This window comes from Colossoma macropomum, unplaced genomic scaffold (genome assembly GCF_904425465.1).
Source record: "Colossoma macropomum unplaced genomic scaffold, Colossoma_macropomum, whole genome shotgun sequence".
NCBI lineage: Eukaryota > Metazoa > Chordata > Actinopteri > Characiformes > Serrasalmidae > Colossoma > Colossoma macropomum.
Genome location: NW_023494792.1, coordinates 35,850,707 through 35,877,669, shown reverse-complemented (window position 1 = coordinate 35,877,669; position 26,963 = coordinate 35,850,707). Strand labels below are relative to the sequence as shown.

Genomic DNA, 26,963 nt, shown 5'->3' with positions numbered 1-26,963 from the left:
AAACAGAGAGAGACCATTGGGGAATACAAGGTTTTTACAGCTGTGTGGGTGGGCAAGCCACATTAGTCTTGTTTACCCAAGATTAGCACAGCCCAGTTTAATTCGAAGGGGGAGAATGTTGGCAAAATCCAACATTATTTATAGGGCCTACTTTGTACATGTATTTTGTGGGCCGCAAGAGCAAGGTTAACATACTTAGAAAGAAAACATGGATTTAGCCTTTTAGCACACGCTAATACAGCAAATGTGCACAAGCACTTGTTAAAACAAACACTTGGACACTAATTTTATCAGAAAGCACATAAACTAATACCCAACAACACAAAAAAGTGTGAACAGGCCTCAAGTTTTGCTCTCCCTGGCCTCATCGCAATTTCTTTAGCGCCCCCTTGTGGAGTTTTGAAGTAATGACACTGAAGATACAGGCTTTGTTCACTTTGTCTGCTTTGCTCACTTGTTGAAATGTGAACAAAGTCATTCGGGAATGTTTTGGTGTGGTTAATTGTAAAGAAACTCTCCAACTCAGATTTCTTGCAGTGGTGGTGATAGGAAACAGGGGTCACAATGTCTACAACACAAATACAGCCATTTTATTTATTATCCAAAATGACCAGTAAGCCCACACGTATGTTCTGAGTTTTTATATGTAACACTGATAACACTGCAATAGTGGTAAATCTGAAAAAATAAGTTAACAGTGTAATAGCGTAATAATTGTCTAAGAGACATTAAACACTGTGGCTGTCTGGTTAACCACCACTGTGAACAAATTCGACTTGGTGAGTTTCTTTGGGATGGAGCATTTCACATCAAACCACTCTGAATGACTTTGTTTCTACTTTAACTATTGAATTCTGGAGAAATTTTAAAAAATCAATGGAATTCCCCTTTAATGCAGAGCAATCCATTTAAACCATCTGTACATTTAATGAAAACATACTTGGAACCAGTGTATCGATAACATCTTGCAAGAGAAACTATTAAGATGTATTGCTGTATTGATTTTCATTCCATCCCAAGTGTACCTAAACACAAATCTTACTGCCCGTCCAAGGAGCCAGATATGAAATATGATCATAACCTGGCAGTTGTTTACCTGTAAAGGCGGACTGCATCATGGCGGTAGATTTTCTGGCACAAAACGCTTCTGTTAATCCGAGCAAACCAGTCCAAGACTTTAGATCAGCCTACAGTGTAGGTGAGACAAGGACACATTTGTTTGTCTTCGTGCCTGGTCCTCTCCAGCTGCACTGAGAAATTCATTCATTTCATTTCATTATCTGCTCCGACACTTTGATTAAATAGAAAAGGTGAGTGAAAGCAGCTTTGTATAAGAATAAGTGGTTCAGTGGCCACCCTGCTCCACAGGTCCGGGTGCATGCAGGCCATGAGAGCGCAAATGATGTTCTGAACCAGAAGCAGAGAGGGTTAATTGGGTTCAGCCTCTCACACAGGGTGAGGAGAGTAAGTGGAATTGTAAATCAGGGAATTTACAGCGAGTTAATTGGGGCTGATGCATTGCCTTTGCGGACCCATCATGGGCTGTCAGTATCGGCCTGGTGTTCTAAATATCACCTATCAAAGACTATTACAAAGGTCATGTGTGCGCCTTTGCTAATAAATGACTCATAAATGTGTCAAAAAATAAATATAGAAAACACTACAACACTTACACAAGAAGTTCAGTAGCAATGAATTAAACCAGCTGGATTAATTAAATGGAGGGTTTAATTGAGACAGCTGTTTATATTTTATAGGGAACTACTGATGTGATTGAATTGTGGGCTGGATGAAATACAATACTTCTATGCTTAATGGGAAATTCCACCGACTTTTCAAAATGTCTGCATAATTAAATGGTTAAGATATACAGCCAGAGTCATTCAGGGTGGCTGAGGTCAAATGCTCCATTATAGAGAAACTTTCACAGTTGTTCACAGTGGAACCAGATGTCTAAAGAGTTTAATGCCTCTAAAAGCTCTCTCACAGAAAGCATGATGCATGAAAAGGTTGTGAATGCGCTGCCTGATGCCCAAGATACTGTTAAACAATATTTTTCAGAATGTCTGGGCCTAAAACATATTTTCAATTTTTAAACAGTGCATGCAGAATGTTGAGGCAAAACAGTCCTCCTCCAATTGTTTTTCAGATGTACCACTGTTTCACCATAATCAGCCTAACATAACACATAATGTGTAGGTTCACTGGTGGTTTTGGATAATAAATAAAATGTCTATATTTGTGCTGTAGACATTGTGACCCCTGGTTCCTATCACCACCACGGTAAACAAATCTGATCGGTACCTTTCTCTACAACTGAGCCCCTGCAATGGAAAACAGTGTATGTATATTTTAGCATAGTTTGGCGTTTTAATGTAAACGGTTGTACAAAATAAAACAGAGAACAAAATAACTGATTAGTTAGAGCGGAATGGTTAATGTATGTTTTTTCGTTTGAGGGGCTCAATTAATCATTTCACATCAAACCACTCTGAATGGCTTTGATAATTATGTAGAGATTTTGGGCAAAACAATTATGGAATTGCTCTTCTTATGAAACGGATAGTTCCGGTCCCAAAATCTGATTGGTCGCCGGTTCGAAGCCGTTGTAAAATCCACGAAAAAAACCTTGTGCTGTTAATAGAATAATCTTTGACTCTCGTGCTGCTCGCATGGACCACCGACTGTACTGATGAGGTAAGAACCCGTTTTTTGTTTAAACTGAGCGGCTGACATCTTGGGCTTAACTAGAACCAGGCTGGTCAGCTAGCTAACAGGCTAAAAGATAGAAAACAGCCTAAACAACTCCATCATTAATGTCACAGGCTTGAATTAAAGCACTTACGGTATGAATAAGTGTGAAAGTCTACAATGTCATTTTAATGGATTACACGCCTCAAATGTTCGTGTTTCAGTCAGAAGTCGCGTCAAACACAGGATGAGTCCCAAACGGCTCTGTATTCCCTAAATAGTGTGCTAGCTATGAAAGTTTAGAACTTCTAGCCTCTAAGGTCAAATAGTGCATCATTTATCGAGTGTGGATGTGGCTGAGTCCCGAATGACTATTTCTAAGCTATATTTTACACCGTTGGGGAGCAGGATCCAGTATTTAAATTCATACGTAGTGCACTATGTAGGGAACTGGGAACCATTTGAGATTCAGCCCCAGCACGAAAAGAGGGCGCCGCTGGATTGGTCCAAAATAAGACTCGCGGTGATAATTTGGTGACCAAAAAGTACTTATAAAGTGAAGGTTTTGCATGAAACAGTGCTGTTTTATCATACGTTCATTGTTATACGACAAAAGGTTAATAAATTCATGAAATGACCGCAGTATACAGCGATGGGCGACTGAACGTTCTTCTCCTCGTTCAGCGGTCTATAAGTAGTTGTTTGGCAACGATACCACACTTTGCAGGAACTACATATCTTGGAAGAATACTTGTTTATGTCGATTATTACTAATAACTTATTTTTTTCCCGCTCCGCTTCATGTCGTGCATAGGAACACTCTTTCCGTGATAAAATCGCAGTAAGGCACAGCCTCTCGTGGCGTATTGCTTAAGTAACCTATTACTTGATTAAAAGTTATTTAATGTACCCCATCTACTCCATCTTACTTGAATAAAAGTACAAAAGTTCTTGCTCGTGAATGTATCAAAAGTAAAAAAAAAAAGTTTTCTTACTATAGGTATTGTATGGTATGTTGATGAGTAAGTTCTATTTAGGAGACCTGTGTGACTGCAGACATGAATAAATGAGTTTGCTGTTCGTGTCACTTCATCAAAATAATACTACACAATACTGTGAAAACTGAAAGTACTAACTCGAAGTAGTATTATTGATACTTAAATACATTCACAAGCACTTTTGTATAGATAGAGTACTTCTACTCAAGTAATACTTCAGAGTATTTCCACAGTAAATAAATATTGCATATTGTTTACCTGTGTAAAATGTGTAATATTTATATATACTATTAATATCCCTCACAAAAGCCATAATTAGATTCAACGTTATAACAGTGCAATATAGGAAACAAAAGTTGTGCTTTATAGTGTCTCGATTTGTCTTTATCCTGTCCATATTATGACCGAGATTTTTATAAAAAAAACTTCTTATAATCTACTTTTATGATTTGTAAATTCATTAGATATCTAACTAAAAGTAACAATAACAATTTCAAAGTCCTAACAATCAGGCAGCATTCTAGCACATCAAACTATTGCTATGGTGACTGTTTACAGTATAACACAGTTGCCAAGGGGATAAATTCACTTCAATCCACGAGTTTATATCCCGGCAACTCTAAATGTATTTTTACTCAAAGCGCTAAAGGTTATATGAGACCAGTAAAAAGCTGCTCTACTAATACTTTCCTTCTCCCAGTTTTAATAGCCTGCTGATCAGTGTTTGAACTGCACACACCTGAAAAAATGGATTTTGAAAAAGTTTTTTTGGGAAAACTCAGTCATTCACTGATCATTCACAGTGATGCTTACAAGGTACTCTTCTGCCAGTTTGAATTTGACAACGTAAAAAAAATCATTTTGCTGAACCAGATTATAAAATGATACACTCAATTACAAATGAGCCTTCTGTCTGACACCATCAAAATTTGAAATGTATACAGACCACAGATTTCATGTGCAAGGCTGCCCTCTGGTGTATGCCAGACAGACAGTGTTTTTTTGAAAGGAGACCCAGTCTAAATTACATGGACTGTATCTCATCATGATTCTGAAAGATCAGTCTCAAAGTGTTCATATAAATAATCAGCCATGTTTGATGTTTCTGAAAGTTACAATAGTTCTGCTCCCCTCCAGATTTGAACTTTTTCATAGCCGCACATTAATTCTTCATGATTATCACAGATCAGTAAACATTTCATACAGCAAGAAATAAAAACAAAAAACTACGTTATATTTTATGTTTTATTTTTTTTTCCAGGATGTTCAACACAGAAAGTAAACAGAAATTTTGTCTTGTAGTGGTGGTCCTACTTTGATTGAGACTTGACTCTCTCTTTCAGTTGTAGAATGTGATCGATGAAATCCCTGAGCGCCCCACGGCCTGCTGGGCGCTGGCAGGTGTACTTAGCAGAGTTTAGTGCCACCATAGGGGCATCCAAGGGCACTGCACTCAGGCCAGCCAGGTTCAGGCAGTCCACATCTGGCGCATCGTTTCCTACAAAGTAAATGTGCAGAGAGAAGGAACAGGTAAACACTTGACTTGTATTTTATGAATGCTCGTGGTATCACTTAGAGATATACAGTACTATGCAAAACCTTTAGGCACCTGAGATAATTAGATTAAAAAATCTGGGCAGTAAGCATTTATTAGTTCAGAAAAGCACTAGCATTAGAATAAATACAAAAACATTACAATAAGCAGTGATATTATGTCTGTTGATGTATTTGTTTAACCATTTCCAAGCTTCTCCTCATGGAAGCCCAGTATTATTTGTAGCTCCTAGTCAACACCTGGTTTGGCTAACCAGTACATAAAGTTAAATCAAGTGAACAGATGGGGGCTTTGTGGAGAAACATGGAAGCAAAATAGCTCAAAATAGCTCACTTTAGGTCACTGATTACTTGTAGACACGTGTTTTTTGCACACTTCACATGTGAAATATATGTGACAGAAAAGCCATGTAAGATGTGTTTTTTCCTTTATTGTTTCTGCACCTTTTAAAAAAATAGAATAGTGATAGTGATTAGAGATTATGAAATTGTTAGCTGCTGCCCCAATGAATAGTCTGAAAGGTGATCCACTCCCATTGGTGGAGACACATCAGTACTAACACCCAAGGACTCTTTCATCGCTCCAGGGCCACAACATACGTCCCCCACTGATACGCCCTGACGGAGCTGCATTTACTAAATGTGAACCATGACGATGATCAACTGTATCAGCTGCCAGAGACACCAAAACTCCACAAGCAATTCAGACTGTCCTCTGCCCCAGAAGCTGGTATCAGCTGGAACGAGGCTGTCATGTACCCTTCAGCCAGTCCTCAGGTACAGAGAAAAATAAACCCAACTCCTCCACCCACATTTACTGTCTCATCTCCACCTCAGTACCCCAGACCTTCCCTTAAAGAGAGTCAACTTCCCCACCACCTGTAGCACCTCAAAGAATAAGACAAGCACCTCCACCTCCAGAAAGGCAGCTTCACTCTCTATCTTATCATCAGCAGAAGCTCCGCCCACCCTCTTTCTCTGATCCTGTAATCTGGCAAACTGGTTTTTCTCGGCTCCGTGCTGCTACAGTGATGAGGCCAGCAGTACATGTTCTCAAAACAAGCTCATGTTCCCTGTAATCGCTCTCATTCCTGTACTTATCAGAAACAGAAAGAACAAGGAGTGCATGTCACATAATGTGTACATATCCAATCTGCAGTATGTACAGCTAGATAATCATTTTTCTCCAGCATTAACAACAATAACATTAACAATAGCAAAATACTCTTTGCCATGGTTGACGAACTAACAAAGTCACCTGTAAATATGGCCCCTGAATTAGTGTCAACTGAGAGATGTAATAAGTACTTTAACACTAAAATCCATAATATTAGACATGCTATTACTACATCTATATCTGCCAATGAGCCCATGTCCTCTCCATCACCACGTAAAGATATCATGGTTAAAATGTCCCGGTTTAATGCTATTAATGATGAAACTTCAGCAAATACAGTGGGTCATCTCAAATCCTCCACTTACAGTGGTGACACATTACCAACCAACTTTTTAAAGAATGTGTTTCACTCAGTAGTATCGGACATACTTCAGGTGTTTATCCTAACATATTAAAAACTGCAGTTGTGAAGCCTCTCTTTGATAAGCAAAATCTAAAAGCAACTCTGTTAAGTAATTACAGACCTATTTCAAATCTACCTTTAATTGAAAAATCATTGAAAAAGTTGTCTTCAAGCAACTTACTGGAGTTCTATTGTTAATTAGCTGTCTAGACAAATTTCAGTCAGGATTCTGGCCTAATCGTAGTACTGAGACTGGTCTAATTAACGTCATTAATGAAATTTATTTAAATTCAAACTCTGGAAAAACATCTGTTCTACTACTGCTCGATCTCAGCGCTGCCTTTGATACCATTAACAATTACAGACAGTCTTGATAGCTGGGCTGAACTCTCAAGAACTGCCCTAAAATTGTTCATCTCTTATCTTCAAGGAAAGAACTACTTTGCCGAAATAAAAAAATAACATTTCTGGGAGCGTCTTAGTGACCTGTGGTGTCCCCCAGGGTTTGATTCTTGGGTTGTTCTTATTTTTTATTTTTTTTTATTTTTTTATACATGCTTCCTCTTGGCCAAATCCTAAAAGACTACCTTACCAGCTATGTAGATGACACTCAGATCTACTTGGCCCTCTCCCAACAACTGTGGTCCCCTTGAGTCACTTTGCCTTGAGTACATTACTAACTGGATGGGACAAAACGTTCGGTAATTGAATAAAGATAAAACAGAGATTATTTTATTTGGGAATAGCAAGAAGAGGCACAGACTAGCTGCCTATCTGGATTCGAGATAGACTAGAAGAACTAGCAGCAACCTTAGTGTACTAATGGGCTCTGATATCAGCATTAGCAGTGATGTCAAAGCAGCTACTACATCAGTATTTTATCACCTTAGAAACATCAATATTAGAGATTTTCTGACTAATCCAGACCTGGAGAAACCCATCCATGCCTTTATTTCTAGCAGGATTGATTACTGTAATGGTATCCAAACTAGACTCCCAAAAAAGACAAGCAGCTGCCAGTGTTCTCACCAAGAGTCAAAGAACGGAAAACATCGTCCTCATTCTTAAATCCTCACACTGGCTACCAGTATATTACAGTATAGACTTTGAGGTATTATTACTGGTCTATAGATCTCTTAACAGTGTAGGACCAGCGTATTTATCTGACATGCTGCAGCAATATGAGCTGAGCAGAACTCTCAGATCATTAGGAACTAGTGAGTTAGTCTTGCCTAAAGTAAACACTAAACATGCAGCGTTTAGCTACTGTACTGCTCTTAAATGGAGCCATTTGACAGGGAGCATCAGAAGAGACACTTCAAAATCCGGGCAGAAAACGTTCCTATCTGAGCAGCTTTTAGCTCAGTTTAAAACACTTATCTCTACTGCACTTCTCTCTTGTAATGGCCCTTTTTTTCTAATTTGATTTTTAATTCAATGTTTAATTTCTTCTCTTTTAAATCTATTGTTTATAATCATGCTTTTTAATTTCTACTGTCCAACATCTTTTTAAAATTTGATTTATTTTGGTATTTTCTCATTTGTACAACACTTTCAACGACTACAGTATATGAAAGATGCTAAACAAATAAACCTGCCTTGCGTAGCCTTGATGAAAGAATTATTCACACACCTAGGTAGGCCACCTCTTTCCACACCAGGTTCTTCTCCTTCATCAGTCTCTCCACCTCCAATTGCTTTTGCTCCGTCAAATGCCTCAGCTCACAGCCGGTCTTCTGCGATAGTTTATCTGCGAGGGGCTTTGGCACAGGGTTTTCACTGGAGGATATAAGGATCACCTGAGGGGACAGCATGGAAAAAAAACCTGGGAAAAAAATAAAGCTGGGTTTCCACAGTGAAACTTTCATACAACCTTAGTTGTTTGAAACGTATATGAAACAAAATTTCACTTGAGTTCATAATGTAAAGTTTAAAGCCTGACCACTTCCTTTTCCACAAAGTGTACAAAAAACGCTTGCATCCATCATCCAGTCATCAATAAACAGGGTGAACAGAGCTAAACAACTAAGTGTTTAACATATTTTGCATCTTTCAGGCAGGAGTTTCCTTTCGTTTTGAAAAACAGAACAATGTACCACATTAAAAAAAAGAATCTAAACTAGAGCAGGGCAATATGGCAAAAACATAATATCACAATACTTCAGGAACTTTTCACGATGCACCACGACACTTATTTTTTCTTAAATGGAAACCCTGAAAAAAAGTGCCACATTAAGAAAATACTACCAATAGCAATAAATACATTGATCTCTATGCAGCATTTCACATCCAAATTCCAATTAAACAGCACTACTTATGTTTTCTTTGTAATGAAATATGCAGCTGGTCAATGTTTTTGAGGACATCCACAGTATACTCAAAGAAGCATATTGCTACATATTATGACATAATTTATCACGATAACGATAAATAGTGTTATGTTGCCCAGCCCTTATCCAAACTTTCCAGTTTTCCTACAGCAGACAGCTGATTTGTTTTGCCAATGTGATGAGATCACTGTCTTGGTAAACTGCTCATAAAGCACCGACACATACAAGCCCTAAAACCTATGTATTCAAAAATATGACAGCAGTTTTGAAAATTTATTTTTATGCTATTCTGTGTTGAGAAAGTGAGTGCATTTGTCTGAATGAAAATGTTTGACCATTTACAAGTGATAGATCTGAGATCTACACAAAAACTCCTTTGCAATCTATTCATTTTGGAGTCTCTCGGAAGCCCCTTTTGGTGCCTGATCAACATTACTGACATTACGGACACGACAGGGGCAGAAGCCGAGGACATTTGACATACTTTGCTTGCAACTAGTTGGAATCTCAGACGCAACAGTTTCAGCCATCTCAACGTAATACGAGCATAAAGCCATCAAACACAAACACTGCTAACACATCAAATCCCATCGAAGGACTGCGTTGGATTATCATTAAGCTGGTATACAAACTCGCACTACTCAAACTCAACACACCCGTCAGAATGTCCCTGGAGCCAACGGAAAAACAAAGAGTCGATTCCCCACAGGTTAACAAGGGCATCAACCTGTAGACACAGTAACTGCCATATTTACACAGACTGAACTGTATAAATACACAGATACCCAGATAAAAGATTTCTAATGTTAAAAATCAATAACAGCAACTTGTCAAGTTTGATTTTCACACAGTTAAATGTGAGAGATTTCATTGTTTGGGGTGTGTGTGTGGGGGGGGGGCTGTTTTCTGCGCTGAACAGAAGGACAAACATCCCTGCTAATGTATCGTTTCCTCAGATCGAGGAGTTTCCCGAAGGTTTTCTCGAAGGTAGAAAAACTAACAACGTATCTACAAAATCACAATTAAACAGCAGAAGTAACTCATTAGTTCTACCAATTATAAACAAATGTTTCTATATTTTTCAATAGGTTTTTTTCTTTTTTTTACTACTATATCAGTCTCCTTGGAGACTCCTTGAAGACCGTCAAAAATGACCAGTGCCAACTATATTTCAAGTCGTCACGGCGGGGTATTGGGTAAAGTTTTCAACTAGCAATAATCGCGCCTTGGATAAACCTCATAGGCTACGATACTGCCACTGCGAGAGAGTAACAGGTTATCCAGTGGTCGAGGTTCCTGACTGCCTGAGCCGCTCACCGCACTAACGGTAGGTTTTCACATCCTGATCAAAAGCACCAGAAAAAACATGGAATAAACAGATTCAACATCAATATTTAACCATAATGTGAAGAGCATAGGCTCTGTGTAAGGAGTAAGAGTAGCAGTGTCAAAAAAAAAAACTAAAGGTCACTACAGCAATGCCTGCTGGGTATAAAAGTAGACGCAAAAAGCTGAAGTGTGAGATGTGGGGGTTGGTGACGTGAGAGGTGGGGGCAGGTGAAGTTTGGATGAGCAGTTAATTACCATAAAGGGTGGGGGTCGTATTGTGGAACCCATTCAACATTTCTGCTCTTTGACTGTAAGAACAGTTAAATCTCACAAATTGCCGTCTTCCTTGTATCATTTTCTTTTCAATTTAAAGAAAAAAGCACAATCAGCCAACATTTGAACATTTATTGCACTCTATTCAGTATTAACAATTATACATTTAAATCTCACACAGCAGGCCAACATACATAGGATTTTAAGAAAGATTTTCTATGCAAGTCCACAGTGGGACCCAAAGTTTCCAGAATTTGTCCGTCTGGTGACGTAGATCGTAGGTCAGTTTTTCCAGGGGAAGCAGAGTTGCAGCTTGGGAAAGCCACTGCTCAACAGATGGTGAAGAGGGGCTGGCCCATCGAATTAGGATACATTTTTTTGCCAGAAATGAAAACATTAGAAACAAAAATTTGCCATCAGTATCAAAAATATGTTCTGCTCCTATTCCCAAAAGATACAGGGCAGGGGACTTCTGAAATTGTGTCTGAAGGATATTTTCTACCGTGATGTGTACTCTATCCCAGAAAATGCCAATTTTTTTACACTGCCAAAAGGCATGAAAAAACGTTCCTTTTTCAGTTTTACATTTAAAACACAAATTAGTTCTGTCTGGAAACATCTTCTGTAGGCGAACAGGTGTAAAGTATATCCTATTCATGAATTTAAAGTTAAGCTCGTGAACACCAGATGAGGTACACCTGGGAAACAGACCTTTACAAATATTGCACCAGACCTCTTCTGAGATAGGTTGGTCTAAGTCCCTTTCCCAAATTCCCCTCAGAGTGTCTGACAATGGTTTAACACTCTTTCAATCCTCTAGTCTGGTCCTTCTTAGCTAGCAACACTTCAAGATCGGTTAATTCCTTTCTAAATCTCCCATCCTTAATGGCTGAGGTGATCAGGTGACGAATCTGAAGATATTTAAAAAAATCTGACCTAGGTAACTCATATTCTTCTTGCAATTGTGTAAACGATTTGAGCAAACTACCAGAAAACATATAAGAAATGTTTTTGATCCCTCTGTTAAGCCAAGCTGAGAGTCCAGAGTTACTCAGCTGAGAAGGTAAATCTGGGTTGTGGGCCTGAGGGGACAGTAGTGAAAGACAATGAGGAATCTTAAGATATTTCTTAACATCTGTCCAGGCCATAAGGGTATTGTGTAAAATAAAATTCTCAGAGACACACCTCACCTTTGCAGCATCATTAATAAACGGTAAGCAATCAAGAGGAATAGGGCTACATGCCCCTGTTTCCATAGAGACCCAGCGAGAATCCAACCTATTTGTACACCAGCTGATCATATGCTTTATTTGAGATGACCAATAATACAAATGCATATTAGGCACACAAGCACCACCTTCCTCCTTCGCTCTTATTAATCTAGAAAATTTAAGTCTTGGCCTTTTATTATTCCATATAAATTTTGAGAAACTTTTCTCTAGATCCTTGAAGAAAATTGTGGATAAATGGCAAGGGATTGACTGAAATAAATAGAGTAAGCGAGGGAGGATATTCATTCTTATTATGTTTACCCTGCCAAATAAGGAAATAGAGAGAAAGTTCCATAATGTAAGATCATGTTTTATATTATTAATAAGTGGAAGGTAATTTTTGTCAATAAGGTTATTAAGGTCTGGGGTGATATGAACACCCAAATATTTAAAACCCTCTAACGCTAATTGAAAGGGGGATGCAACTACCCAAGGTGTGTTAAGGGATATATTTAAAGGTAAAGCTAATGATTTTGAAAAATTGATCTTATAACCAGGAAATTTACTGCATTCTGAAATACACTTCATTATAGATGGAATAGATTTTTCTGGGTGGGCCATATACAACAAAATGTCATCCGCATACAGTGAGATTCGATGGTCTGCTCCTCCTGCGCTAATACCTGAAATGTCCTGGTAACATCTAATTGTTTCTGCCAGTGGCTCAATCACCATGGAAAAAAGCAATGCAGAGAGAGGGCAGCCTTGTCTTGTTCCTTGACTTATCTGAAACTTTTCAGAGAGCAACCCATTTGTATTGACTGTAGCGTACGGATCGGCATATAGCAGTTTAACTAAATGAATAAAAGTAGGACCTAAATTAAATTTTTTAAGGACAGCGAACAAGAATGGCCATTCGATCCTATCAAAAGCTTTCTCTGCGTCGAGAGAAACAATAAAGGCGGGATCATTACTTTTTCTAATAAAGTCAATAATATTCAACAGTCTACGTATATTATCAGAACCATATCGCATCCTTATAAATCCAGTTTGATCTGGGTTAATGAGTTTAGGTAAGATCACCTCTAATCGTCGTGCCAGAGCTTTAGCAAAGATTTTACAATCTGCATTTATTAAGCTGATTGGTCTGTAAGAGGCGCAGTCTTCTGGGTCTTTGTCTTGCTTAAGTATTAAGCTTATTGAGGCGGTTTTCCAGGTTTCAGGCATGGTAGTTTGGGTACACAGATCCATGATAACTGGCATCAATATAGGCTGAAGTTCAGGCCAAAATGTTCTATAAAATTCAGCAGGGTAACCATCCAGTCCCGGTGTTTTCCGTGAAGGCATTGACTGGACAGCACCAAAAATTTCTTCGGGGGAGAAAGGGGCATTAAGACTGCATCTGTCATTGTCTGAGACCACCGGAAGTGGTATATTATCTAAATATGCAGTAATATCAGATTCTAAAACTTTATTTTGAGATTTATATAAGGATTCATAGTAAGTTTTAAAGGTTGTATTGATCAACTTTGGATCGTATGTATGCGAACCCGTCAATGTCCTCACAGATTTTATTAATCGCTCTGAATGTTCTTTTTTAATCTGATAAGCCAATAACCTACTAGGTTTGTTCCCATATTCATAATACTTTTGTTTAGAAAGGAATAGTAATTTGTTAATATGACTTGTATATTCTAGATTAAGTTTAGCTCTGGCACTACATAAAGAAGCCCAGTTAGATTTGTTAGGATTTGATTTGTGCAACTGCTCATGATATGCTACTTCTTTTTCTAAATACATCCGATTTTGTATTTTCATTTTTTGACATGATGAGGTGTAAGATATAATATGCCCACGGATTGTGGCCTTCAAAGCTTCCCATCGCATAAATGGTGAGACATTACAGTCCTTGTTAAATTCCCAATATTCTTTGATCCAGTAACGTACTAGGTCACAGAATGCAGAATCCGATAGAAGGGAACAGTTAAATCTCCAGAGTCTGCTTTTACATACAGGAGTGCCAAAATTAACATGTACACTAACTGGGGCATGATCTGATAAGACAATTGAACCAATCTGGCAGGACTGGACTGTGTGGACAAAGCTACTTGGGATAAAGATATAGTCGATTCTGGAATAAGAAGCATGTGGGTTAGAATAAAAAGTGTAATTTCTAGTCGATGGGTTTAGTTCTCGCCAGATATCAACTAGATCAGTATTCTTACACGTCTTTTAAAACTGATGAAGATCTAGAATTAGAAAATGTGCTGGGTGAAGATCTATCCATTACATGGTCCAATGTGCAGTTAAAGTCACCTGCCAAGAGTCCCATCCCTTTACAATGTTGATTAAAAGATAATACTATGTCCAACATAAATTTGGGGGAATCCTCATTGGGGGCATAGACACTAAGTATGCTAACATGTTGACCCAACAGTATACCTGAAATTAAAACAAATCTTCCCTCAGGGTCATTAATTTGAGATTCACATATAAATGGTAGATGCTTACTAATTAAGATTGCAGTACCTCTTCTGTGTGGCATTGAGGGATAAGAGGAGAAGAAAACCTGCCCAACCCAATCTCTTTTTAATTTTAAATGCTCTTTATCGGAAAGGTGCGTCTCCTGGAGAATTGCTATAGAAGTTTTCTCTTTTTTCAAAAAGGTTAAAAAAATTTTCCGCTTAACTGCGTGGCCCAAACCCTTTACGTTCCATGTAGTACATTTATATAGACTATCCATATCTTACCAGAAAAAGGATGTATGTCTTGACTATATGTGTGGCCCATGTGAGAGACTGAACATTGAGTGCCTTTTGTAATCTAACAACTATAGAACGACCCAGTAAAACCCATATCCACCCTCCCAACCCCATCCCCAAACGACAGGGTAACAAAACTAAAAATGAAGCATAGTGCCCTATTGGCATGATCAGGGGGAACAACATGAAGCGCCCAGAGAACGGCAGCAAAGCAACCGAGACAGCCCCAACCATCGGCAAAAACAAAAATGACAGACATGACGCCAATCACCACTAGAGGAAAAGAAGATAAAAATACATACATAATTAAAAAAGAAAAAAAAATACTACTTGTTATAGTGAATGCCATAATTAGAACGAGTTCCGCATCACAACTGGGCCGAGACAAACGTGATTTGCATCAACCGTATGCATTCCATAAAACAGAGCCTCGAACCCGGAGAATGGCGCCTGTCAACTATTCACCCCAGTGACTTGAGAAGTCATAGTCATTCAAGAGTTTTTTCCGCTAACTCCTGTGAATGTGTGGCCTCAAGAGTTTTCAAGAAATCCTGAGCTGCAGCCGGTGTCGAAAACAGATGTATTTTCCCTTTGTGAAGACACCGCAGCTTTGCGGGGTAAGCAAAGCCCCGGTACATGTGCTTAGCCGCAAGGGTATTTTTCACCGCTTCGAACTCCCGGCGACTCCTCATTACCTCTGCGGAGAAATCTTGGAAAATATGAATGGTGCTATTGTTATGCAGGACGTGCCGTTTCACCTGGGCAGCTCGAAGCACCATCTCCCTGTCGGTGTAGCGCAAGAACCGGACCGTAATGTTCTGTGGCGTCGTCTTCGAATTTGAGAGCACAGTAGGTGTTCTGTGCGCCCGTTCGATCTCCAAGCTCAGTTCGGCGGGAAGCTCCAGCCAAACAGGGAGCATATCTCTTAGAAACCTTGCCAAATCGGAACCCTCAGCTTTCTCAGGGAGACCGATTATTCTCAGATTTTTGCGCCGGCTCCGATTTTCCAGGTCATCAACTTTTGTTAGCAATTGCGCTAGCTCTCCTTTCAACTTAGCTATCGCGGTCTGCTGAGTATGTGCTGAGTCGTCCAGCGTGGAGATCCTGTTCTCGACTTCAGACAGGCGGGCTTCATTAGAGGAAACTCTCTCTGTTAAAGTGACCAGCGATTCCTGCAGTGTGGATATGGAGCTACCGATGGTATTGAGGCGCGTGTCGATGCTGTCCAGCCGAGAGTCGATTAATCCAAGTCGAGAGCTAATTTCTCGCATTTCGGTTAGCACTGGGTCGTTTTGGCTAGAGTCGCCATGTTCGTCGAGGCTCTTCTTCTTAGCAGTGCTGGTGCGTTGAGGCCGTGAGGCATTAAAGAGCGGAAAATCTCGACTTTCTTGCGATTTAGACATGTCTTCAACACTTTAGGCGTTGAATAAAATAAAAAACAACAGTCTGTCCCTGGAATAAAATTATATATTTCCGACGGTGGGAACGGCGCCCAGATCTAAGCAGCCATCCGTTAGAAGGTGACACGCCCCCCCCATTTGAACATTTTAAGAAATGTCTTTATATCAAGGCTGTTTCTGAATCAAATTCAAAGACTTTCAAGTAAATTTAGTCTTGATACTAAACATACAAGAAAGTCTGGCCACTTCATTAGTTACACCTAACTTGTATCTATGCTCATTGTCCATTTTATCAGGTCCACTTATCATGCTGGTGCAGTCTGTAGTTCTGCAAATACAGGTTGTAGTCCATCTGTTTTTCTCTGCATACTTTGTTAGTGGTCAGAACCCCCACAGGATCACCACAGAGCAGGTATTCGGATAGCGGATCATTCTCAGCGCTGCAGTGACACTGACACGGTGGTGGTTTGCAGTGCAGTGCTGCAGTTTTTAAACACTGTGTCCACTCACTGTCCACCGAGTTGGTCCACCTTGTAGATGTGAAGTTAGAGATGGTTGCTTATCTGTAGATGCACAGATTGTGTTAGTCATCCTCTAGTCCTTCATCAGAGGACACTGCTGGCAGGATATGTTGGTCAGTGAACTATTTTCAGTCCAGCAGCAACACTGACTAGATTAAAAACTCAGCCACATGTCAGTGTCACTGCAATGCTGAGAATGATCCACCACCCAAATAACAGCCATCTTCTCATGGTGCTTCTGACCATTTGAGCCCTTCAATAAAACCAGTATATGTGACTTTTTATTGTAAAAATCATACAAGCCTGGTACGGCAATGTTTGGTGGCCTATATTTTAAATAAAGGGGGTCGCTAAAATGTAAATGAAACATAGTTTAGCATTTTACTGTAAAAGTTTGTGCAAAATAAAATAGAAAACAAAATAACTGATAATCAAAAAAAGAATGGTTTTCTTTGGCTCATTTATTGATGAACGGGGTAAAATGGGTGTAATAAATTATGCAGAAAACAGATGGACTACAATTTGTAACTGCAGAACTACAAAATACTGCTATATCGGGGTGCCCAAACATTTTGTCTTTTGGGGCAAAAATGAAACATTTGTAGTGGTAATGCAAATGAAGAAGGTAGGTTTGTTTCAAATGATGTTTTTAAAAATATTTTATGACATCACACTATATTTTGTTACTCATAATTTTATGAGTTACATAAAAATGTGTTTATTCTTTGTGTAAGGGGTAGGCATTTTCTGGTGAGCGAAATCAAACATTCTCACAGGCCTACTTTTACCCTGACCTGTATAGCAAGCAGACCTGAAAAAACAGACAATGAGTGTAGACCCAAGGTGGCAAATGAGTGTATGTCAGCTACACAGAATAAAATTGTATAGTTAATTGAGCTTCCTCTCCCCATTAAAAGTGTGTTCTCAACTGTCTTATCCAAAATAAATAAAGAATGTTTGATAACCTGAATTTTGATAAACTTGATCTCATGTTTGGTTAAAACAGAACCCCAAACCTACCTCCATTCCTTCTCTCTGTAACATTGTGATACCAGCCAAATCTCTGTAATTAATGGACAACATCTCCTCTGCCCCCGCAGACATATAGACTTGGCCATCAGTCAGACAGCCTGACACGTTGCACAGAAGAAGCCTCAGCAGCTCCGGCTTGTCTTTGCCAAAGTAACCAAACCTGAAAAAGCACACAGACACACACCCTAGCATGTTGATCTTTTGGGATGTGGTAGGAGCAATAAAAGACTGTGGTCATATACTGAAAAAGCACAAGGCTTTAATATGCAAACATTGAAGAAATTAGTTGAGAAAAGTTTCATGTAGTTCACCTCAGAACTCTTTGTTCTGCCACAGGCCAATCTATATCAACGTCAATATCAACACTGTACGCCGGCTCCATCTCAAAGTAGCCTGTCTTTCCGCCCTGAGAAAGAAAAACAGCGTTAAATGAGAGCATAGCACCCGGCCTTTTTCAAACATCTTACATATGATATACCATAAAGAAATGCTACAATAAACGATTCAACACTGTTAGGAGCTCTGGTCTCAGCACATGACATGTATTAAGAAACAGTTTTAAGAAAAAATATACAGCCATATAATTGCCCCTTTATTCAGTTAACCTCTGTGAGAATCCAGAAATATCACAGTGCAATTCTGTTTAATAATTCTTACACAAAGTAATTCCGTGATATTTTAAGTTAGATTTGGACCTCAGATAGGATTGTCTTGGAACATAACGTCCTATAGCAGTATGTCCAAAGTAGAAATGTGTTGATTATGGGCATTATGGGCTGATGCCAATAATCCATATTTTACACTTATTTATTATTGTCCTGTTATGGTGCTTACTGTGAAGGTAATATAGAAATTTACACAGAAACAACCGTAATCACGACTGTAATCTGTAGCATCTAAATACATCTGCCTGACGCACATGCACGCAAAGAGGAGCCGGTATTGTTCAATTCCTCAGTATGTTACAGCATGCCACTCAGCTTTTTGCCATTAATACATTAAATTAAAGCCATATCAAGACCACAGAAAATGCAACCAGCATCACTTAGACATTAACAGTGTTTTGCCAGCATACAATAAACGCGTTACGAAATATCAGTTTGAAATATCGAAATCCTAGCATCAGTCCGATATCTATATGATTCCAATATCACTGCGCATCCCCAGTCCAAAGGCATCTAAACAGATATAAAGCCCCCCAGCACTGATACCTTTGGGATGAGTTGGAGCACTGTTTTGTGACCAATACCAGTCCCTGACCTCACTAGACTGAAAGCAATCAAATCCTCACAGAGGTTCCAAGATCTTCAACAGAGCCTTCTCTGGGGTCCACATCATAGGGCTCTAATATTTTAAACCATGGCTCACCTGCAAGAGTCCTTTGCCTATAAGCTCTTTGGTGGCAAAATAAAAGGATCCATTCTCACATAGTTCTCCGGCCCAGTCTTGACGACGGGGTCTCTTGGCTGGGTTCAGGTTCAGAGCCTTAGTGCTGGTGGCTTCTTTGTGGGAAAAAAAGACACAAAACGCTCTTCAACAGGGCTAATACATGCAGTTTTAGCTTATATGATATGAAGTAGTTTATACTTGAGAGAACTCACAAAAGAATTTTATTTTTTTAAAGTCTTTCAGTTTAGGTACAAAACATACCCAGAAAAAAACACAGTACATCCTAATCTGACTGAACTCTAGTTCCACCTGAAAGGCTAAACGAATAAGCTGGAACACTGTTCTTTACAGTAAGTCATTCTGACTTCTATCTGCCAGTTTCCTAGACATAATTTTAGCTTTGGACCTGATTAAAAAGTCAATGCCAATTCACCATTGAAAATCCTTTTTTGTCCAGGTTTTACAAGTGAAACCTGCTCTGCTCACTTAGATGTTTACTAACCTCCATTCTTAACCTCCAGCCAACGGAAGTGATATCGGCGGACGACTGAGAAGACAGACTCATAGCCTTTCTTGGTAATCATCTCCACAGCCTCCTTCAAGTGGTCTGGGTGAAGGCATGGAGACGTAGCTTGGATGTTACAGATGACGTCTACCTCTGCAGATGGAAACCGGACACAGTTCAACAACAGACCAACTAGCAAAATATACTATGGAATTTAGGACAAAGCAAGACAGGAGTCATCACTGGCAGACGTGACTCATCAAATGCTACACTGACCGATCTCTACACCCTTATTTTCACCTCTACATTTACTCAAATCTGCACAACATTTTGTATGAATACGGGACTTCCGGTGGCTCGAGAAACCGAATGGCAGCATAAGTTACAGCTCCGGTATTGGCCAATGAAACCCCCGAAATTCAAGGAACTTTGATATTTAAACTGAAAGGAAAATGAGCGGGGACAAAAACAGAAAAACGAGGTCGGGGTTAAGAAGCGTCACAGAGCGAGAAACGGAGAAAGAAGTCGAGGCAGAATATCTATCAGGGGAAAATGGCGACACTGGTGACGAAGGGAACGCGATGGTAACGCTGGACTCCATTCGCAAAGTTGTATATGAAGCTGTGTCTGACCTGAAATCGGACATGAGAAAAGAGCTATCCGAATGATATGAAGGTGCAATTGGACGAACTGTCTACCGAATTTAATCAGAAAATATCAGAGGCTATGGGCCAGATCGGGGAGACTACGCAGCGACTCGGAGAAGTGGAGAGAAGTATGGCGGAGGCAGAGAGGTGGGATATTGGAGTTAAAGACTCCTTAATTCAGCTCATCAAAAACCAACGAACATTGCAGGCTAAACTGTCGGACCTGGAGGGTCGCTCCCGGCGGAATAACATCCGAATATACGGCGTGCCGGAGGATGTCGAGGGCACCTCCATGCACAGTTTTGTTGATGATTTCATCAAAGCAGAATTGGGTGACCTTTCAGACTTGGAGCTCGGCATTGAAAGAGCTCACCGCGCGCTGGCCCCTAAGCCTCCAGCTGGCATACCACCGCGCTCGATTGTGGTTCGGTTCTTGCAGTTCACTATCAAGGAGAAAGTCCTACAAGCTGCTTGGAAGAGGAAAATTTTCGTGCAAGATAAAAGGGTGTTCTTTGATCACGACTACGCGGAGGAAAAAAGAGTACGTCCCGATCAAGAAAGTACTCAAGGAAAACAAAATTCGCTTCCAAACCCCAATGACCAAGCTGCGGGTGCACCTCGACTCGGGCACGGTCATCTATAACAGTGCTTCGGAAGCAGCTGAGGATTTGGCGAGGAGAGGAGTTCCAGTGGGATCTATTCGGGTGAAAAAAGCGGATGACATCACGGAGGAGTCTCTGGTTAGGCTTCTCCCTTGGAGCATGGTAGGAGCGAGTCGAGTGGGGAATAAATTCAAGTTTCAAGAAGGTATAAGGAAGAAACTTAGTAGTTTTGAAAGGATAAATCGAGAGCAAGAGAACGTGGAGGACTAATCCCCTACCACCCGCGGCAATTGACAGGATCTAATTGTAAGTGACGCTGGGGAAAGGTTACTGAAAAAGAAGGGGAAAAAAAGAAAATACCTCTGTAAGCAAGGAAAAAAATGGTTTGTGATTACTAATGGCCGATACCAATAACGTGACTCCCGCCACAACACTATAGCAGGGTTGGTTAGCACCCTTTCGTTTCGGTTTGTTTGTTTGGTTTATTTCTTGAGTCTGCTAACGAGGGGCCCCACTATGTGGCTAATACCCCTCAGATCTGGAGGATATAGTGATTCCTCCTGGTTGGAAGCCCAGTTTACTTTCTTGTTGGAATTGTATAATAGTTGTAGAGGTGCAGTTGTTTTTGTTTGTCAGTGTTGTAAGAGGTCTGTGGGTCGATTGAGGCAGGTACATGAAAGTCTGCTTGGAGGAACAAAAAATGTATTTACAATACTATAATATTATGTCTCTGAACGTGAACGGGTTAAACAATCCCATTAAAAGGAGCAAAATGATTACTAAGCTGAAAAGGGAGAAAATCAGCATAGCCTTTTGGCAAGAAACACATTTATCATCTGTTGAACATGAGAAATTAAAAAAAAATGGGCTTTCGTAATACTTTTTTCTCCTCATTTAAATCAGAGAAAAAGAGGGGAGTTGCAATATTAATACCCAATTCAATTAGTTTTGAGTTAATTTCTGAAGTAAAAGATAAAAAAGGTAGATATGTTTTAATCACAGGTAAACTTGAAAATAAGGTAGTTACACTTTTAAATATTTATGCCCCCCCAGGATGCAATACAGCCTTCTTTAAGAAAATATTTGACTTACTAGCATCTAAAGCTCAAGGCACCCTTATTTGTGGTGGAGACTGGAATCTGCTATTGAATCCTAGATTAGATACTACCAATAAAATGAGAAAAAAGAATTCTGTAGAGATCCAGATGAATAATATGCTCCAAGATCTGGGCCTAATGGACGTATGGCGAGATATGAATGGAAAAAAAATAGATTTTACTTTCTATTCTGCACGTCATAATATACACTCCAGAATCGATTATTTCTTAATGTTTTCAAAGGACCGTCATAGAATCAAGAGCTGCAATATAGGTCCTATGGACCTATCAGATCACAGTAGTTTATATTTAAAATTACATCTTGGTGGTACTCCCAAGAAAACTCTGTGGAGGTTAAACACGGGAATGCTAAATGATACTAAAAACTTAAGGCCACAATGGCAGACGAATTGAAGTCCTTCTTAATCCATAATAACAATGGAGAGGTCAGTCCAACTATATTGTGGGATGCAGCCAAAGCCTTTCTTAGAGGGAAAATTATCGCTCAAACAGCTCTTATTAAAAAGTTAAAAACCCAAAAACTGCAGAATTTGGAAGATAAACTTAAAGACCTGGAACGGCTTCATAGTTTAACACAAGACCCATCTGTCCTCCAACAAATGAGACCAATTAAACAAGAAATATCTAAAATTCATAGTGAAGAGATTGAAAAGAAAATAAGATATATGAAACAAAGATTTTATGAGGCGGGACCAAAAGCAGCAAAATTATTAGCCTGGAGGATTCGTAAGCAACAAGCAGATAGCTTCATCTATAAAGTTAGAGACCCTGTAACAAATAAAATAAGAACGAAATTAGAAGATATCCACAAATCTTTTGAAACATATTATAAATTATTGTACACTCAACCAGAGAAAGCCAGCAAACAGAATATAGAACAATTTTTAAAATCATTAGATCTCCCTTCTCTGGGTAAACAGCATAATGATGAATTAATTTCTGAAATTTCAAAAGAAGAAATTGATGCAGCAATATCGGCCCTCAGTGTAGGAAAATCGCCAGGCACGGATGGATATCCGCCAGAGTGGTACAAGTTGATGAGAGAATCCTTGCTTCCTTTACTTGAAACTTGTTTTAATTACACTATGAGGGAGGGTTTTCTTCCTCCTTCATGGAATGAGGCCATTATCTCCGTAATACCAAAGGAGGGTAAGGACAGGATGGACTGTAGGTCTTATAGACCAATAAGTGTTCTCAATGTAGATTATAAATTGTACGCATCAATTTTGACCAAAAGGATGGAGAAGTTGATGCCTTTTCTGATAGATGAGGATCAAACCGGGTTTATAAAAAACAGACAAACCCACGATAATATAAGGAGAGCCCTTCATATTATTGATGTTATTAATAGGAGGGAGTGTAGTGCTATTGTCCTTAGTTTGGATGCGGAAAAGGCCTTTGACTCGGTTGGCTGGGAATTCTTATACCAGGTGATGGATAGATTTGGATTTAGTAAAACGGTTATACAATGCATCAGAACACTATACTCATCACCATCTGCTATGATTAAAATTAATGGGTCTCTCTCTAACTCTATAGCCCTACAGAGAGGCTGCAGACAAGGATGTCCGATTAGTCCGACTCTCTTCAACTTATACACTGAGCCCCTGGCCCAAATCATTAGGCAGGACAGAAGTTTAGAAGGTATAAATATTGGGGGAACAGAATATAAAATTGCTTTGTATGCTGACGATGTGCTGGTGACATTACTAAACCCAGGATCAGGTGTACCGTCATTGATGAATATCTTGAAAATATATGGTAATTACTCTGGATATGTACTTAATATTCAAAAAACACAAGCTTTGACATTTAATTTTAGCCCCTCTAAAGAATTGGTAAATAGGTATAACTTTAATTGGCACTCTTCATACATTCAATATCTTGGGGTCCGTTTATCAAAAGATCTGTCACTTTTGATGGCCATAAATTTTAATCAGCTTAATAAAAAAATATATAAGGACTTGGACAGATGGGCCTTGCTTCCCCTAGATATGGGCAGCAGTGTAAGGTCTGTCAAGATGAATATCCTCCCCAAATTATTATATTTATTTACAGCTTTACCTATAGAGATTCCTCTCAAACAGTTTAGGGAATGGGACACACATATTTCTAGGTTTATTTGGAATAAAAAGAGGCCTCGAGTAAAATATTCTACTTTGATGCTGCCGAGAGAGAAGGGAGGCATGGCGCTTCCAAGCTTAAAGGATTATTATGTTGCTGCTCAACTAAGACCACTTGTACTTTGGTGCAATCCAACCTATGAAGCGAAATGGAAGGATATAGAATTTTCACTAATGGATATTCCAATACAGTCAGTTTTAGGCTGTCTTGATAGGACTAAGGAATTATTGCAAATAAAGAATCAATGGGTTGGTTTTTCCTTTAAAATCTGGCTTGAGGTGATTAAAAGATTCCAGCTTCATAGAGAAATTAAAGTACTGAGTTGGCCAGCTTATAACCCACATTTTACTCCAGCATTGTATGATCATAGGTACAGACAGTGGTCTATAGGTGGTATTACCGCCCTCTGTAGAATGCTGTCAAATGGGGAATTTGACAGTTTCCAGAAATTATGCGACTCATTTGACCTTGGAAAACAGGATTTTTTTAGATATTTACAGATCCGTCACTTCTATATGAAAGAGGTTAAAGGCCCCAACCCGGGTCCTTTCTCAGGACTGACTCAGTTTTTTATGGAGGCATATAGGGGTGAAGGAAATAAAGGGGTTATTGGCAAACTCTACAAAATCATTTGTTTAATGAATAAAAATTCAACTAATTATGTGAGACTTCGATGGGAACAAGATATACAGGAAAAGATAACAGAGGAAGTATGGTCACGAGTATGGGAAAACCATTGTACTTCCACTAATTCATTGATTTGGAGGGATTTTTGCTGGAAGAGTCTGATCAGATTTTTTATAACGCCCAAACTCAAGTTAAGGTTAACTGGGGCCCACTTCCCCTGCTGGAGGGAGTGTGGGGCAATGGACGTAGGCCATGCGCATGTAGTATGGTGTTGCCCAAAAATGCAATCCTTTTGGATTAATATGGGGAGAATTATTTCCGACATCTTGGGTTTTAATGTGGAGGTCTCATTTAACTCTATGTATCTTGGTGTAACCCCTGAAGGGTTAAGTAAGAGTGATTGCTACCTATTGAATATATTTCTGGTCGCTTGTAAGAAAGCTATTACTAAGTGCTGGCTCAGAAGAAACCCCCCAACTGTGGACCTTTTTGTTGAAATTGTTACTTATATTCGCTCCATGGAAATGTTGACTTACTCCGTACGTCTTCAAAAGGAGAGAGGGAAAAAAAAACTGGATGAAATGGGATTGCTATACCCGAGAAAGCGTGGTGAACTGAGACCTTTGACTCTGATCATTCTGCCTTTTGTATGTAAACAGAGATTGTTGTTGAGTTTTATGTTTGAAATGTTGTACCTGTAAACCTCCGACTTTAAATAAGATCTCATGTACCTTTGATTTCTCCTGTCGCCTCTTTTGTTTTTCTTTATGGATATGAATGTGAATTTGCACAAAACAAAAATTAAAAATTAAGTAACAAAAAAAAAAACATTTTGTATGAATACGAAGAAGATGGTCGCATGTTAAAAAACGTCAGTGAGGAGCTTCTGCTGCAGTCAGGGGCTTGTGTGAAGTAACATGAAAATGGGAAAAGCAGAAAGTATTTGAGTCATCAAGTTGGTCATAGATCAGGCATGGAACAACACCAGTATCTAATCGATTTGCTTTTAACCATTAATCCATGTTATGATTCTTCACAGGTTCCTTAGAAAAGACAATGGTTCTATTGAGCACCTTTAGTTCTATATAGAGCCAATTCATCCTTTAATGGTTCCTTGCATTGTGAAATGGTTCTTCAGGTTGATGGAGAGTGTGTTGTGAATGGTTCTATATAGCACCTTTTTGAAAATGGTTCTGTATAGCACCAAAAAGGGTTCCTCTATAGCTATGATGTCAAGTTTGTAACAATAGAGGAAGCCTTTTGGGTATAGCACCATATACAACACATTCTCCATCAGTGTAAAGAACCCTTGCACCATGCATAGAACCACTTAAGCATGAACCATTGCCCTCACTAATGAACCATTCAAGCTCGCGCAGAAAGCCATCACAGACAGATGGATGGACGGATGGACGAACGAATGAATGATCTTGCCTGGGTGATGTCTGGAGAACTCCTGAAGAGTTTCCAGGGAGGTTGATGTGTCTTTGGACACTTTTGCACTCCTCCTGTGCACTCGAGCCCCCCACTTCTTCGCCTCTCTCTCAATCTCGTCGTGGTCTGTGGAGACCCACACGCTGCCGAAACACACAGAGAGCGTTATAACACAGCCAGCACACTGGATCACCCTGCTGAGGGGGTGGTGACCCTGTCGTGCTGCATTCACACCCGCTTCAGACTGATCCCTCCAGTTACCTGTCAAACACCCCAGAGTCCACAGCTGCTCTTAAAACCCATCCGATCAGCGGCACTCCAGCGAGCCTCCTGATGTTCTTCAGGGGAATGGCCTTACTGCCGCCTCGGGCCAAGATCACCGCGGCTATGTGTCCGTGTCTGTGTCCGCCCTCGTCAGTACTGGCTGGTCTCTTTCGCTTAGCGGAATGACTGTTGCTCGGTTCAGCCGCATCTTTTTTCCTTGCTGTATCCATTCAGAGAATCCTCGCATGCGTTACTGCGGCCAACCAAAGGTCTGGGAAGGAAACCGCAAACGCTTCCCTAACAAATAGTAAAGGGACCCATGAATCTGAAGCTTGGAGACGTGTAAAAAAAAAAAATGTCACCCATTGCTTCGAATCACTGTGTCGGTACTTGATTCGTTCTACAATGATCATGTGACCAATGACGTCCGAAGCTTCGGGGAAAAGATTCAAAAGCAGCAAAGGCCCCCGGGAGGGTTGGGGGTCGAGAGAGAGATTCCTTTCCTGAAAAATTTCCTAAAATTATAACAGCGGTGTTAAAATGTTTTATGCTGCTCTGTGTTCAGGAAATGATCGCGTTCTTTTACATTAAAAATGCTTAAGCGTTTATAAACTATGATTTTGCTCAAATGC

General features: G+C 39.7%; 1 protein-coding gene and 1 non-coding gene across 4 annotated transcripts; both read right to left on the bottom strand.

The window, feature by feature from the left end:
* Positions 1 to 4,916: 4,916 nt before the first annotated feature.
* Positions 4,917 to 26,853, bottom strand: cmasa (cytidine monophosphate N-acetylneuraminic acid synthetase a). 3 transcript variants are annotated; one of them, XM_036576990.1, is made up of 8 exons: positions 26,329 to 26,853; positions 26,068 to 26,210; positions 19,513 to 19,668; positions 18,990 to 19,123; positions 17,933 to 18,027; positions 17,610 to 17,781; positions 8,397 to 8,562; positions 4,917 to 5,187 (listed from the first exon to the last, which is right to left on the bottom strand). In XM_036576990.1, exons 1-8 carry the CDS (start codon positions 26,559 to 26,561, stop codon positions 5,000 to 5,002), a joined length of 1,287 nt encoding a protein of 428 aa, XP_036432883.1. In that variant the 5' UTR covers positions 26,562 to 26,853; the 3' UTR covers positions 4,917 to 4,999. The 3 variants fall into 3 exon arrangements, with proteins under 3 accessions (XP_036432883.1, XP_036432886.1, XP_036432884.1); XM_036576993.1 differs by having other exon boundaries at positions 5,051 to 5,187; positions 8,362 to 8,562; positions 26,329 to 26,849; XM_036576991.1 differs by lacking the exon at positions 4,917 to 5,187 and adding an exon at positions 5,700 to 6,334 and having other exon boundaries at positions 26,329 to 26,851.
* LOC118812828 lies at positions 10,223 to 10,363 on the bottom strand. Its single transcript, XR_005007571.1, has one exon. It is a non-coding gene; the product is annotated as a U4 spliceosomal RNA (small nuclear RNA).
* Positions 26,854 to 26,963: the final 110 nt, after the last annotated feature.

What these genes read in the sequence shown, in the direction of transcription:
- cmasa (XM_036576990.1), bottom strand. Translation starts at nt 26,561, where the DNA reads ATGGATACAGCAAGGAAAAAAGATGCGGCTGAACCGAGCAACAGTCAT. An exon ending in GTTCTCCAGACATCACCCAG is followed by an intron (nt 19,669 to 26,067) that starts GCAAGATCATTC and finishes TTCCATCTGCAG; the next exon opens with AGGTAGACGTCATCTGTAAC. An exon ending in TACAGAGAGAAGGAATGGAG is followed by an intron (nt 8,563 to 17,609) that starts GTAGGTTTGGGG and finishes CTGTCCCCTCAG; the next exon opens with GTGATCCTTATATCCTCCAG.